We start from the raw sequence: 13,832 nt of genomic DNA on the forward strand, positions 1-13,832 counted from the left end.
TGCTGCATATGCATTTAGTGTTCTAATTAGTGTAGGGTCCTTCCATTATTATCATTCATGACTCCGTTTCAATGTAACCTCTTTCACTAAATAGGTGTTGAAAGCCACATGAATGCAAAAACTCTGGGGTAATGAACTGGATTCCAATTCAGTCAAGTGTTAGAAACTTTTATTGGATTACTTTATATAGATTCTTTTACAAAGTTAAGCTCTTTTCTTTCTGGCCCCTTGTAGTCATAGATTTCATGTCGAGGAAGTCTATGGGCTAACATTAACATCACAAGGAGAAACATGAGGAAAGCAAATGCTGAGCGAGTCTGAACTCGTGCCTCCACTTGGGATACAAAGAGAAAATATGGGCCTGACAGCGCCCCGGAAGGCGAGGGAAGAGAAATTATAAATGAGGGATCTGTTTGTCACATCATAGAAGGCTACCTGCCCATACTCGCGGTCTAGGAAGACTCCAACTTTGTGCATCTGCTCTCCTCTCAAGAAGACCCTTTTCAGAGGGGGAAAGACCCAGAACGTATAATCGGTTCCCATCACAGAACCTGTGAGTAAGAATTTATCTCTGGAAGCAGCAGGAAGGTCACCGTCGCTGCTGGCAGAGTCTTCAGATATCCCCAACTGCCACTTGGTTGCCTTTTCTACATCTACCTCCCAGTAGTGCCTCCCTGAGATGAAACCCTCCACACCCAACACAGTGGCACCGAAGACGAATCTCCCCGGGCTGCCAGGAATGTCCTGCTGGACATTTCTGAGACTCACACTTCTCAGATCCTCAGATAAGACCAGACAGGGATGAGCTGTTTTAGGATCCAAAGTGACAGCTCCTGCGGGGAGAGAGTAATTCAGTTAGTCATCCATGCCACCACCAGAGACGAGGGTTTCTAACATGAAGAGGCCTGCCAATGACTGGTACAAGCTGCAGGCACAGATATGGAAGAGGCCATCAAAAAGTTCAGGAAAGGTGACCTCTGAGCTTACTTTCAAGAACTGGACATCACGGAAGAGGTGAGTAAGATAATGGAAGGAGACGCCATCTGAGGAGGAAGAAGAATGATGGACTCCACAGAGGTTCTGTCAGACCAGAAAGGAATTTGGCAGACTGTAAAAATGGTATTCAATGCTAGTCACATATGAGCTGGGAGCCAACTCTGCTCCCCTAAAGATCTCCAAGCCTGGAACTCCAGGCTTCATTCCCCTAAAGATTCATTAGAATCTCCTGACAGAGCAGGGTTTTTCCCTGTCATTGGCTGTGACTCCCTAGGATTCCTGGCTTTTCCCTGTGACTGAATTGCTCTCCCTTTAAATATCACCAGAGCGTGATACAGATGCCTAGAAATTGTTGCCAGCGGGCTCTTGATATTGAGGAAATCAAAAGAACATATTAGCAGAGGCTGAAAAACTTGTGGGAATCCTCCAGAAAAAAACCAAGCTGCGAACAAGAGAGCTCAATGTGATTTCTTATACTTGAACGAATGTGACACTTGCCTTCATATCTCAAACCAAGCCTTCTCTTATCTCTTTCTCCTCAACTGTTAAATATTGTGATTACCCAGGGCTTAGGACTGGGTCTTCCTTTTTACAGCTTGGATTCCCCTCTCCCTAGGTGACTTCACCTAGCCTTAGTTTTCAAAATCTTCTGTATGTTCATGGTTTACTTCATAAAGAAGCTGCCAAATACCAGTTAGAAGTAACAGAGGCATTTCATACATACTATGTCCAAAATGGAACTTCAGAACTACCCCTTTCCAGTTCTACTTCAGTTAATAGCATACTCACTCCTTCAGTTGCTAAACCATAAAGCCTGGAATAGTTCCTTATTTCTTACTTTACTATCTAATCCGGCAAAAAGTTTTGTTGCCAAATGAACTTACATTTCTAGACTTGAAGCCCAATTCATATCATTATTAGGTTGGTCTTAAAAGCCATAAGCCTTGAAATGTAAATTTAAGTTGTCCCAGGCTTTTAGTATTCCCAGAAGACTGGAAGAAACAAATGCAAATTCTGTCTAGAATAATGCATAGATTCGTTCTTGGACTCAATTTCTAAAAATAATATCCAAGGAAAAAAGGGAAGCTTACTGTTAAAAAAATCAAACACACACTCACAAAGTAAGAAAGCACTACTGAGTGAGACTAGCAGAAATAAATCTGAAGAACTTCAGATATTGGAATTAGTAGGCACAGAACTAAAAAAATTTTTGCTTACATGTTTGAAGAAAAAAGAAAAGCTTAAAAACATCTACAGGATATGGGAAGCTAAAAAGTAAGACCAAGTGGATCTGACAAAGAACAGAATAGATTATCTAGAAATGAAAATAAAATTGAAGTATCTCTAGATGATTACAAGAAAGCTACAGATCATTATGCCTCATTAACATAAATGCAAAAATCCTTTAAAGTATTAGCACACTGAATCCAGCAATATAGAAAATGGATAAAACATCATTACCAAGAGTTTACTCTGGGAAGGCAAGGCTGGGCCAACATATGAAAAAAATGTATTTCACCATATTAATACATGAAGAAAAACTACAAATATTTTGGTAGATATAGAACAAGCATCTAATATTCAACATCTGTCCATGATAAAAAGTTTTAACAAACCAGGAATAGAGGGAGAACTTTCTTAACCTGATGAAGGGCAATTATAAAAACAAAAACAAAAACAAAAACCTACAGCTAACATCAAAGTTCAAGGTGAAAGACTTTAATGCTTTCTTGTACCCTAAGATCAAGAATGAGGCAAATGTTTCTCACTGTTCCTATTCAAGATTATACTGGAGGTCCTAGAGCCAGTACCACAAGGTGAGAAAAACATAGAAAAGGCTTACATGTTGGAAAGAAATAAAAGTTCCTGTATTAATAGATTACCTGACTATATTTGTAGAAAATCCCAAAGAATCTATAAAAAAGTCACTAGCTCTAATAAATGAGTTTAGCATAGTCATAAGATACAATGTCAATATATACAAATATTATTTTTATATACTAGCAATAAACTAGAAATGAATGGAATTTCAATCAGAAATGGATATTAACACTAAAAAAATAAAATACTTAGGGATCCATCTAATATGCACAGTATATTTGCTGAAAACTTCAAAACACTGATGAGTGAGATCAAGAAGACCTAAATGGAAATATATCATCTTATCCCAAATTAATCTATACATTCTATAGATTAATCTATACACTAATCTATACCAACCAAAGTCTACATTTTTTTTTGTAGAAGCCAATAAGCTGATTTTAATTTTTTTGTGAAAAAAGAAAGAATCTAGAGTAGCCAAAATTATTTTTAAAAGAACAAATCTGGAGAACTCACACGCCAATTTTAAGACTTCCCATGGAGTAAAATTCAAGCCAGTATGGCATCAGCAAAAGGATAAACACAATGATCAAGGACCTATTAGAGACAATGCAGACCGGCTTGTACATGCCAACCAATTTTCAACAAAGGTGCTAAATGAATTTATTGAAGAATAGTGTTTTCACCAAATGATGCTGTCACAACTGGACACACACGTACAAAAAAGGTGGGGGTGGGGAGTTGTACCAGATCTTGAGTCATATACAAATATAACTCCAAAAGCATAACAGACATAAATGTAAAAACTAAAACTTCTAGAAGAAAAAATATTTGTCTATCCTAAAATTTGTATGGAACCAGAAAAGACCCTGAATCGCCAAGGAATTGTTTAAAAAGAAAAACAAAGCTGGGGGCATCACACTGCCTGATCTCAAGCTATATTACAAAGCTGTGATCACCAAGACAGCATGGTACTGGCACAGAAACAGAAACACAGATTAATGGAACAGAATTGAGAGCCCAGAAATGGACCCTCAACTCTTATGGTCAACTAATCTTTGACAGATCAGGAAAAATATCCAAACTGAGGGCTTCAGAGGGGAGAGGGGTGGGGGATCGGGACAGGCTGGTGAAGGGTATTAAGGAGGGCAGGTATTGCATGGTGCACTGGGTGTTATACACAAACAATGAATCATGGAACACTACATCAAAAACTAATGATATACTGTATGGTGACTAACATGACATAATAAAATTTAAAAAAAGAAAAAATCTTTTAGTAAAAGATTTGTTAGGATAGGACACAAAAAGCACAAACCAGAAAAAAACTGATAAACTGAATTTCAAAATTTAAAACTTCTGGCTCTTCGAAAGATACTACGAGGTAAATGAAAATATAAATCAGAGATGAAAGAAACTGAAGATGACACAAAGAAATGGAAAGACCTGCCATGCTCATGGACTGGATGAGCAAATATTGGTAAGGTATCTACTACTTAAAGCAATCTCTTTCAAAATACCAATAGCATTTTTCGAAGAACTAGAACAAACCATCTAAAATTTGTATGGAACTACAGAAGACCCCAAATGGCTAAATCAATCTTGAAAAAGAAAAACAAAACTGGAGGGATCACAATTCCAGACTTCAAGTTATATTAAAAAGCTGTAGTAATCAAAACAGTATGGTACTGGCACAAAAACAGATACATAGATCAATGGAATAGAATAGAAAACCCAGAAATAAACCCACAACTATGTGGTCAATTAATCTTCAACAAAGCAGGAAAGAATATGCAATGGGAAAAAGAAAATTGGACAGCTACGTGCAAAAGAATGGAACTGGACCACTTTCTTTCATTATATAAAAAAATAAACTCAAAATGCATCAAAGACCTAAATATGAGAACTGAAACCATAAAAATCCTAGAAGAGAACACAGGTGGCAACTTCTCTGACACAGGCCATAACAACATTTTCTAGATAGGTCTCCTGAGGCAAGGGCAATAAAAGCAAAAATAAACTACTGAGACTATATCAGAATAAAAAGCTTCTGCACAGTGAAGGAAACAATCAACAAAACTAAAAGACAACCTACTGAATGGGAGAAGATATTTACAAATGACATATATGATAAAGGATTAGCATCCAAAATATATAAAGAATTAATACAACTTAACACCCAAAAAACAAAAAAGACTCCAATTAAAAAATGGGCAAAAGACATGGACATTCTCAAAATTAGGCATACAGACGGTCAACAGATACATAAAAAGATGTTCAACATCACTCACCATCAGAGAAATGCACATCTAACTACAATGAGATACCACCTCACACCTGTCAGAATGGCTAAAATCAACACCACAAGAAACAACAGCTGTTGGTGAGGATGTGGAGAAAAAGGAAGCCTCTTGCACTGTTGGTGGGAATGCAAACTGGTCCAGCCATTGTGGAAAACAGTACGGAAGTTCCTCAAAAAGTTAAAAATAGAACTACCCTGTAATCTATAATCACACTACTGGGTATTTACCCCCAAAACAAAATCACTAATTCCCAGGGATACATGCACCCCAATGTTTATAGCAGCCAAGATATGGAAGCAGCCCAAGTGTCCACTGACTGACGAACAGATAAAGTGGTGTGAACACGCACACACACTGGAATATTACTCAGCCTTACAAAAGGATGAAATCTTGCCATTTGCAACAACATGGTTGGAAATAGAGCGCACAGTGCTAAATGAAATAAGTCCATCAAAGAAAGACAAATACCGTATGATTTCACTCATACGTGGAATTTAAGAAACAAAACCAACGAACAAAGAAAAAAAGAGACAAACCAAAAAACAGACTATTAACTATAGAGAACAAACTGATGGTTATCAGAGGGGAGGTGGGTAGTGGGATGCATGAAAAAGGTGAAGGAGATTAAGAGTATACTTATCATGATGAGTGCTGAGTAATGCACAGAATTGCTGAATCACCGTATTGTACACCTGAAACTAATATAATATTGTATGATGGCAATATGAGGGTTAAAATTTAAAAAATTAAAAAAAAAAGAAAATATAATCACAGAGTGAGAGAAATATTTGCAAAACATGTCTGATAAAGGACTGGTAATCATAATATATAAAGAAATCACAACACTAAATAATATACAACACAATTTTAAAAATACTGAAAATGTTTATAGATCTACTTCAAAGAGATACAATAAAGTGCAAATAAACAATGAAAATATGCTCAACATCACTAGTTATTTTAGAAATGCAAATTAAAACTTAAAGTGATATACAACTATATACCTATTAGATCTGCTTTATTTATTTTTAAAAGTTACTTTTTTAATATAATTTTTGAAAAAATTAATTTATCTGCGAGAGAGAGAGAACATGAGCAGGGGGAGAGACAGAGGGAGAGGGACAGGGAGAAGCAGACTCCCTGCTGATCAGGGAGCCTGACATGGGGCTCAATCCCAGGACTCCAAGATCATGACCCAAGCTGAAGGCAGACATTTAAACGAATGAGCCACCCTAGATCAGCTTTAAAAAAAAAAAAAAAAAAAAAAAAAGTGATAATACAAAATGCTAGTGAGGATGTGGAGTTAACTGAATCTCATACATTACCAGTGGGAATGCAAGATGACAGTCAGTTTGGAAAACAAATTTTACAATCCCTTTCCTAGATATGTAACCAAGAGAAATGAAGTTATGTCCACACAAAACTCTGTAAGCAAATATCTATGGCATAGATTTGGAAACGATTCAAGTGGCCTTGGAATTGCAAGAGAACAAACTGTGGTATATTCATACAGTGGAGTACCCCACAACACGAAAAAGGAATAAACCACCGATATACACAACAAACTTGGATGTGCCTCAAATTTATGCTAAGTGACAGAAGCCAGACACAAAAGCCACATTTTGTATGATCCACTGATAGGACATTCCAGAAAAGGCGGAACTATGGGGTAGGAGATATAGATCTTTCATTATGTATGTTGACATTTTTTCTTTTTTTTTTTAGATTTATTTACTTATTTGAGACACAAAGAGAGAGAGCATGAGGAGGGGGCGAGGGGAGAGGGAGGGAGAGAAAATCCTCAAGCAGACTGCCCAAACTGATTGCGGAGCCCAACACAGGACTGATCCCAGCATCCTGAGGTCATGACCTGAGCCAAAATCAAAAGTAGGACGCTTAATCAGCCAAGCCACCCAGGTGACCTAACATTTTTTCCCTAGAAATTTATTATTATTATTTTTTTCTATCAGGCTCCGCTTGTGATCATGTTTCAGGCTTGAGAAGGTGGGAAAAAGATATGCAAAAGAGAGCCTTTCAACATAAGATCATATGATTATTTTCTTGATAGTTATCCAATGGGTATAGCATATTAAACTCTCCAATCTTTTTTATTTTTTTTTAAAGGTTTTATTTATTTATTCGACAGAGATAGAGACAGCCAGCGAGAAAGGGAACACAAGCAGGGGGAGTGGGAGAGGAAGAAGCAGGCTCATAGCAGAGGAGCCTGATGTGGGGCTCAATCCCATAACGCCGGGATCACGCCCTGAGCCGAAGGCAGACGCTTAACCGCTGTGCCACCCAGGTGCCCCCTCTCCAATCTTTTTAAATCCTTAAGCTCTCTGGAATCTACTTTTATTTACGGTAGGATGTTCACTTGATTCTCAGATACAAAATCCAGTGCCCTGTCATCACGGATGTGTGTCAACTTACTTTGGAGAATGTTGAGCATTCTGCTCATTCCTGTGACTAGGCACAGACTCAGGTCCGTGATTTGGGCGGGCTCCAGACACTGTCGTAGTAGTGACTCGCTCCTATTAAAGAAAGGACAATCTCTGTTATCTGTGCAGACCCTTGCCCCCCACCAGTCCAGAGGATGAACGTCACTGCATGACCTCCTGACCCTTACTTACCCCAATATCTCTACTCCTGTGTGCTCACGTCTCAGACCCTGAATCCCACCCCAATGTTTCCAAAATGAAAACTTACCTTTCCACAGAACATCTCGCATTCTACAGGGTGAAAAAGAGATAAGGTTACTATTTGAGCCATGCCTCTTCTGAGCTGTGCCCCTGAAAATCATCCTCTAATAATAAAACCTGATTTGTGTGTAATTTCCCCAGCTTTGTGGTGCTAAATCACAGTTATCAGATTTTAACACTGAATAGTAAAAGTCAGAAAAATGCTTGAAATCACTGTTACACCCCAAGGGAAATGTCTGTGTTTTGTTTTCTTAGTTTTATTATAGCTGGGGACTGTACAGTCACTTTATATAGAATTTGGAACCTGCTGAACCAGATGATGTCTTGGCAAGATTTATATTTAATCTGGATGTCTTTTTTTCCTTCTTTTATTGAATAAATTTGACATGTAACATTAAGTTTAAGGTGTATAGTGTGTTACTTTGATACATCTGTATATTGTAATGATTGCCAATGTAGCAATATTTATCTCATCATATAATACTATATTGTTTTATATATTATACCATGCATTAGATCTCTATGGTTGTTATTCATTACAAGTTTGTACCCTGAAACACCATCACTCTTATCAATGCCCCTCCATCCCTACACCATACCCCCGATAAAGCACCATTTTTACTTTCATTTTTTAAACAGGTTTAACTTCCTTAGATTCCACATACAAGTGACATCATGCAATAGTTGTCTTTCTGACTTATCTTGCTTAAAGTAGCATGTGCTCAAGGTCTATCCATGTTGTCACATTCGGAGGATATTCGCCTTTCTCATGACTGAATAAGATTCCATTATGTGTATGTACTACACTTTTTCATTAATTCATCTGTTAAGGGGCATTTGGGTTGTTCTGAAACACGGGAGCACACATATCCCTTTGAAATCCTGTTTTTGTTTCCTTTGAGTATATGCCCAGAAGTGGAATTGCTGGATATGGTAAATCTATTCTTAATTTTTTCAGACACCTCCGTATCGTTTTCCATAGGGGTTAGACCAATCTACATTCTCACCAATAATGTGTAAGTGCTCCCTTTTTGTCACACCTTCACCAGCACCCATCGTGTCTTATTGATAGCCATTCTAAGCTGAGAGGGTCTATCTCACTGTGGTTTTGATTTGCATTTCCCAAGGGCCATGTTTTCCATACGTCACCTCAGCCATCTTATCCAGAACAGTCATCATTCAAACTCTGCCCATTTACTTTCTTTTCTTACCCTGGGTAATAAGAGTTGAGCAGAGGAAGGAGTCTAGTAATAAAGTGGGGATGGTGGATGGAGCTAGGTCAGAAGTTGAGCATAACTGAGTCACACCTGCCTTACCCGTCTGGAACTAGGTTTGGCCCTAGACTAGAACCTAACAGTTTATGTGGAAGGGCTTTCTCAAATAAGGGCACTCACTTTGCAAATATAAGCCCGGCGGCAGAAGGATATGGATAGAGTCTTAAAAAGACAATTTACTTGTTGAAAGGTAATGCATGTTACAAGGTTTAAAATATGCAATACTATACAAATAAATCTCACCCTTGTTTTTCCAAGGTTACCGTTCAATGTTTGTGTTCTAATCTTTGTGTTTATTCTGCCAAAGGCAGTCTGTGAATGTTAATGAGCATGTCTATACATAGATACATAGTCCTAAAACCAAACAAAAAGCAGTTCCGCATGTTTTCACTTTAACTAAATATCCTGAAAACAACTTTCACCACTATGGAGTTGTTTCATTCTTTTTTTCTGGTTGCAGAATATTCTACCGTATTGATATATTATAATGTGACTAATCAATTATTTACCCTATCAAGGGATCTCTCAATTAAAATTATTGATAGCCTCAAGGTGAGAATTCATATCATGAAGTAGTTCTCCACTATACCAGGACTTTAGACAATTCATAATGCTTCTGGTGACTGGAAAATAGTCTATACAGCCTTCATGTATGTTTGAAAATTATCGAATATTCTAGAACTGACCCCTAATAAGTACTATCCATTTCTCCTTTCTCAAATACTGTAATGGAGATCATTTCTGGAATCTTACCTGGAGCAATGCTAAGGTATAGTCCCCGCACTTCTTCTCTAGCTCTGCAGTGATCCTTTGGAGGCCGCAGATCTGTTCAGAAAGCCTGACTTCACTCTCCTTCAGTTTATTCATGTTCTCTTTCCCCAAAACATTCAGTCTCTGCAGAAGCATCTCCTTATTACTATTTAACAAGTGGTAATTTCTTTTATTCACTAATTCAACTGTCTCTTAAACCCACTTTACTGCCTGCCACTCCAGAAACACATATAATTAGATAAGGCCCAATATCCCTCTGTGTTAAGGAAGATAGCTCAATTGCAACTTGATTCTCTGACACAACATAGTTACGTTGACGTGGAAGGTGTGCACGTAGTCCACTTATTCAGAAAACCACCAGACCCTGAAACAGATCATGTTATCTTGCTGTGCCATTTTGTTCAGAACGTTTCCTATTTCCTCCATTAAGATTTGAATCTAATAATTTAATCAATAAGAAATAATCAAGCCACTGACATTTTTTATCCTTGCAAAGACGTTCCATGTAGACACAAAAGCACATGCTGTTATTTTTTTCTTAAAGAACACAAACGATGAGTATTATACCCTACTGTTGAATCACAGCTTGTTTTTTCCTTAATAAATAATATGCTCTTGGAGAACATTCCTTATCCGTATACATAAAGCTGCGTTATCTTTTCTAAATGCTGAAGAACATCCCACTGTAAGTACACAGTACGATTTATCCTGAGAGTCCTTTATTAATGGATATAGGTTATATTTAATCTCTTGCTATCATAAACATTACAGTGTTAATAATAATGCCTAATAGTTACCAACTGCATAATATGTACAAACACTGCTTCAAGAGCTTTATGCAGATTATCATTCAATCCTCACAACATTATAAGTGAGGGGCATTATCCCCATTGTAATAGCTAAGGAAACTGAGTTACAGGTTAAACAACATGTACAGGTTAAACTAGCCACTTAGAGACTAGTATATAGCAGAAGCCAGATAGGAACCTCATCAGTCTGGTTTCAAAGACTACCTCTAAACCATGGCTTTATACTGGAATAATTTTACAGCATTCCTTTATCCTTGCATCTTTTTGTAGGCATGCAAGTATATTTATAAGATAAATGATCAGAAATAGAAATGCTGGGTGAATATATACATTCTTTAATACATGCGTGGTTGTCACTGGATGTCTCATTTTAGAATTGGCATAATGTTCAGCTCTCCTCTCATTTCCCAAACACTGCGAGCACGCAGTTTTCCACATCTCACCTGCAGCGTTTCCTGGGACTTCTCCTTCAGCTCAGTGGCAAACTCCATCAGTTGGTTCAGACCGTTCTCCCTCACGTTCAGGTTGAATACGCACCCTTCCAGGCTCTGGAAGTTCATCTCTTCAACCATCAATTGGAACCTTATCCTATATTCGGACTCAATCATCTCTTTAAAATCCTGCTCTTCTCCCTTCATTGTAGGTATAGATGTGATACACTTCAAGTTAAACGCCACGGATAAACACTTAGGGTCACTTTCCAGCTCTAGCTCCGATACAATGATTAAGGAAATATAAAGTACAAGGGAAGAAATAAAAGGCATAAATACAAAGGACAAAGAAAGTTTGAGTCAACATCAACTAACACATCACATAATCTTAGAACGTGACACGCAGACAAAGAAATGTTAATTGACTTAGAAAACTGAGAAATCTAAGATCGACAAGACAAAGAGAAGGAGATGAGGAAAACTGGAAGGTGGGGCAAATGGTTTTTGCTGATGCTTTGGACGGAGTGTGAGCAAACAGGAATGAAAGGGTGACTCTAAGGTTTTTAGAGAAAGTAACTGCAACGCAAAAAGGGAAACAGGAAAGGGACAGATCCCAGAGGTGGGGGTGTATCAGCAGCTCAGTTCTAGATACCCTGATTCTGAGTAGCCACTTAGGACATTCAAGGACAGATGCTGAGTCGGAAGATGGACATGGAAGTCCATCACCTGGAAGTCTGGGCTAGAGACGTACATGGGGAGCAGCCAGCTTAATGATATTTCATCCCACAAGACTCCATGGAATTAAGATCTACCAAGAATCTGACCACTGTTCACGACCTCAACAGTCCCCTGGCAGGTGTCCCCACCTCTGCTCTCACCCCTCTACTGTCTAGTCTTAACCTCAGCAGCCAGAGTGCTTCTGTGAAAATGGAAATTCGATCAAGTTACCCCTTTCAAAATTTTCCACTGGTTTCCGTACTTCATTTAAACTCAGCTGCCCTATATGACGTGGCCCCTTTATCTTCTGACCTCACCTACCAGCTTCCACTGCCTTCTCAACTCCACCTGAGGACATACCAGATCCTTCCCAAAACTCAATGCCTCACCAGCTTAAGTTTTTCCAAATGCCACTTTCTGAACAAGGTCACTTTATTTCAGAGTACATCGCATTATGCTTTTTTTTTTTTTTTTAAGAAATTTACCATTAACATTCATTTTACTTGTTTTGTTCACCTTCAGTTGTACAAGGGCAGCATCTCCTCCCCCCCCCCCCCCGGCCCATTGCTAAATCCCCAGAACCTAGTATAGTCTCTGGAAAGCAGTGGGACCCCGATATGTGCTGAATATATGGTACTTAAGGCTGAAAAAATGGAGATCAGTTGAAAAATTCTTGGAGAGCCAGTCAATTCTCTTCCTCTACCATCCTCAAGTGGCCATTGCTTCTCCTTAAAAACTGCAAGGGAAAAGACCCAGAATCTGGGATATCTGGCACAGAACAGAGTTAAGTAGGAAGAGAAGGTGTGAAATCAGAGGTGAAATGTGGGCTAACAGATGACAAACCCTCGTTTCGGATAGTTTCTCAAACTGCCTTTCAGACGGTTTCAGGATTTTATGGCCACCGACGGTACAGCAGATGCTCACTGCCCCACGGCACTGGTATGAATCGTGTCATTCATCTTTCTTTACCTGTCAGTAGGCTTGCAAATGACGTTTCACAAATCTAAGAGTTAGCGTGTATTTCTCTTACAAGAAACAAGTCCAGGATCTTTTTAAATGTTCAAACGATGGTTGCATTTTCTTTTCTGTGGAATCTCTTCCATCATTTTCCTAACGAGTTCCTAGCCCTTTGCTTACCAACCTCGTAAAGAAACGGACACTTGGCACGTATGGATTCCAAGTACGTCCCTGCTCTGTTACTTGTCTGAACCTCCGTCCGGTGCCGTCCGACACCGCAGGAGAGCCCTGCTCGGCCGGGACACGAGCACTGACCTGCACCGTCGCCATTCTGTCCCGCTCGTCCGCCAACATGCTCTCGGCTACTCCAAGCTTCTCCCTGGACGCGTTCAGCAGCTCCTGGAACAGCCTCTGCGGAGAGACAGAGCCCGGGTGCTGGTCAAGAGGCGGCTGTACACAACCGCTGCAGTTTTCACCTTGGAGCGGACGCCCGACAGCCCGTGGGGACAGCCCTGCCCCGAAGGCTGTCTCCCAGGGCCTGGTCCGGCCTCTCGGACAACCGGGGCCGAGGGGGTGGTCCGGGGCAGCGGCAGCGCGCTCCTCAGGCCGGGCGGCAAGAGGGGCCCGCGGGAGCCTCACCCGGTAGCCGCCAGCTGCCTCTTGGACGCCGTACACCGCGTGCCCGTCATGCTGCTGCGCGCGGCACCGACCACACAGCAGGGTCTGGTCGTCGTCGCAGAACAGCCGCAGCGGCTCCCGGTGCGCCTCACAGCGGGTGTCTTCTGGGACCCGCCGCCCTCCCTGGGAGCCGGGCCTCGCGGCCATGGCTGCAGGCGCCCCGGGCCCCGTTCCCGCCGCGGGCCGCCTCCCTGCGCTCCGGGCCGAAGCGTCCAGGGGACTCGCCGACCTCACGGCGCGACCCGCGGCCAGACCTCCGAGCAGCTCAGCGCCCCGCGGGCTCCGCGGCCACGCGCTGCGGGGAGACACCGGGAGTCACGCCGAGGCCCTCAGGCGGCAGGGGCGCTCACGTTCTCCGGGAAGTTAGAGCACCGGG

At 40.5% G+C, this 13,832-nt stretch overlaps 1 protein-coding gene across 1 annotated transcript; it reads right to left on the bottom strand.

The window, feature by feature from the left end:
• Positions 1–222: 222 nt before the first annotated feature.
• TRIML2 (tripartite motif family like 2) lies at positions 223–13,603 on the bottom strand. Its single transcript, XM_045785850.2, has 7 exons — positions 13,418–13,603; positions 13,094–13,189; positions 11,117–11,305; positions 9,847–9,987; positions 7,827–7,849; positions 7,551–7,651; positions 223–833 (listed from the first exon to the last, which is right to left on the bottom strand). Exons 1-7 carry the CDS (start codon positions 13,601–13,603, stop codon positions 259–261), a joined length of 1,311 nt encoding a protein of 436 aa, XP_045641806.2. The 3' UTR covers positions 223–258.
• Positions 13,604–13,832: the final 229 nt, after the last annotated feature.

The sequence above is a fragment of the Ursus americanus genome, chromosome 27 (assembly GCF_024610735.1).
Source record: "Ursus americanus isolate L20-20 chromosome 27, mUrsAme1.1.p, whole genome shotgun sequence".
Taxonomy (NCBI): Eukaryota; Metazoa; Chordata; class Mammalia; order Carnivora; family Ursidae; genus Ursus; species Ursus americanus.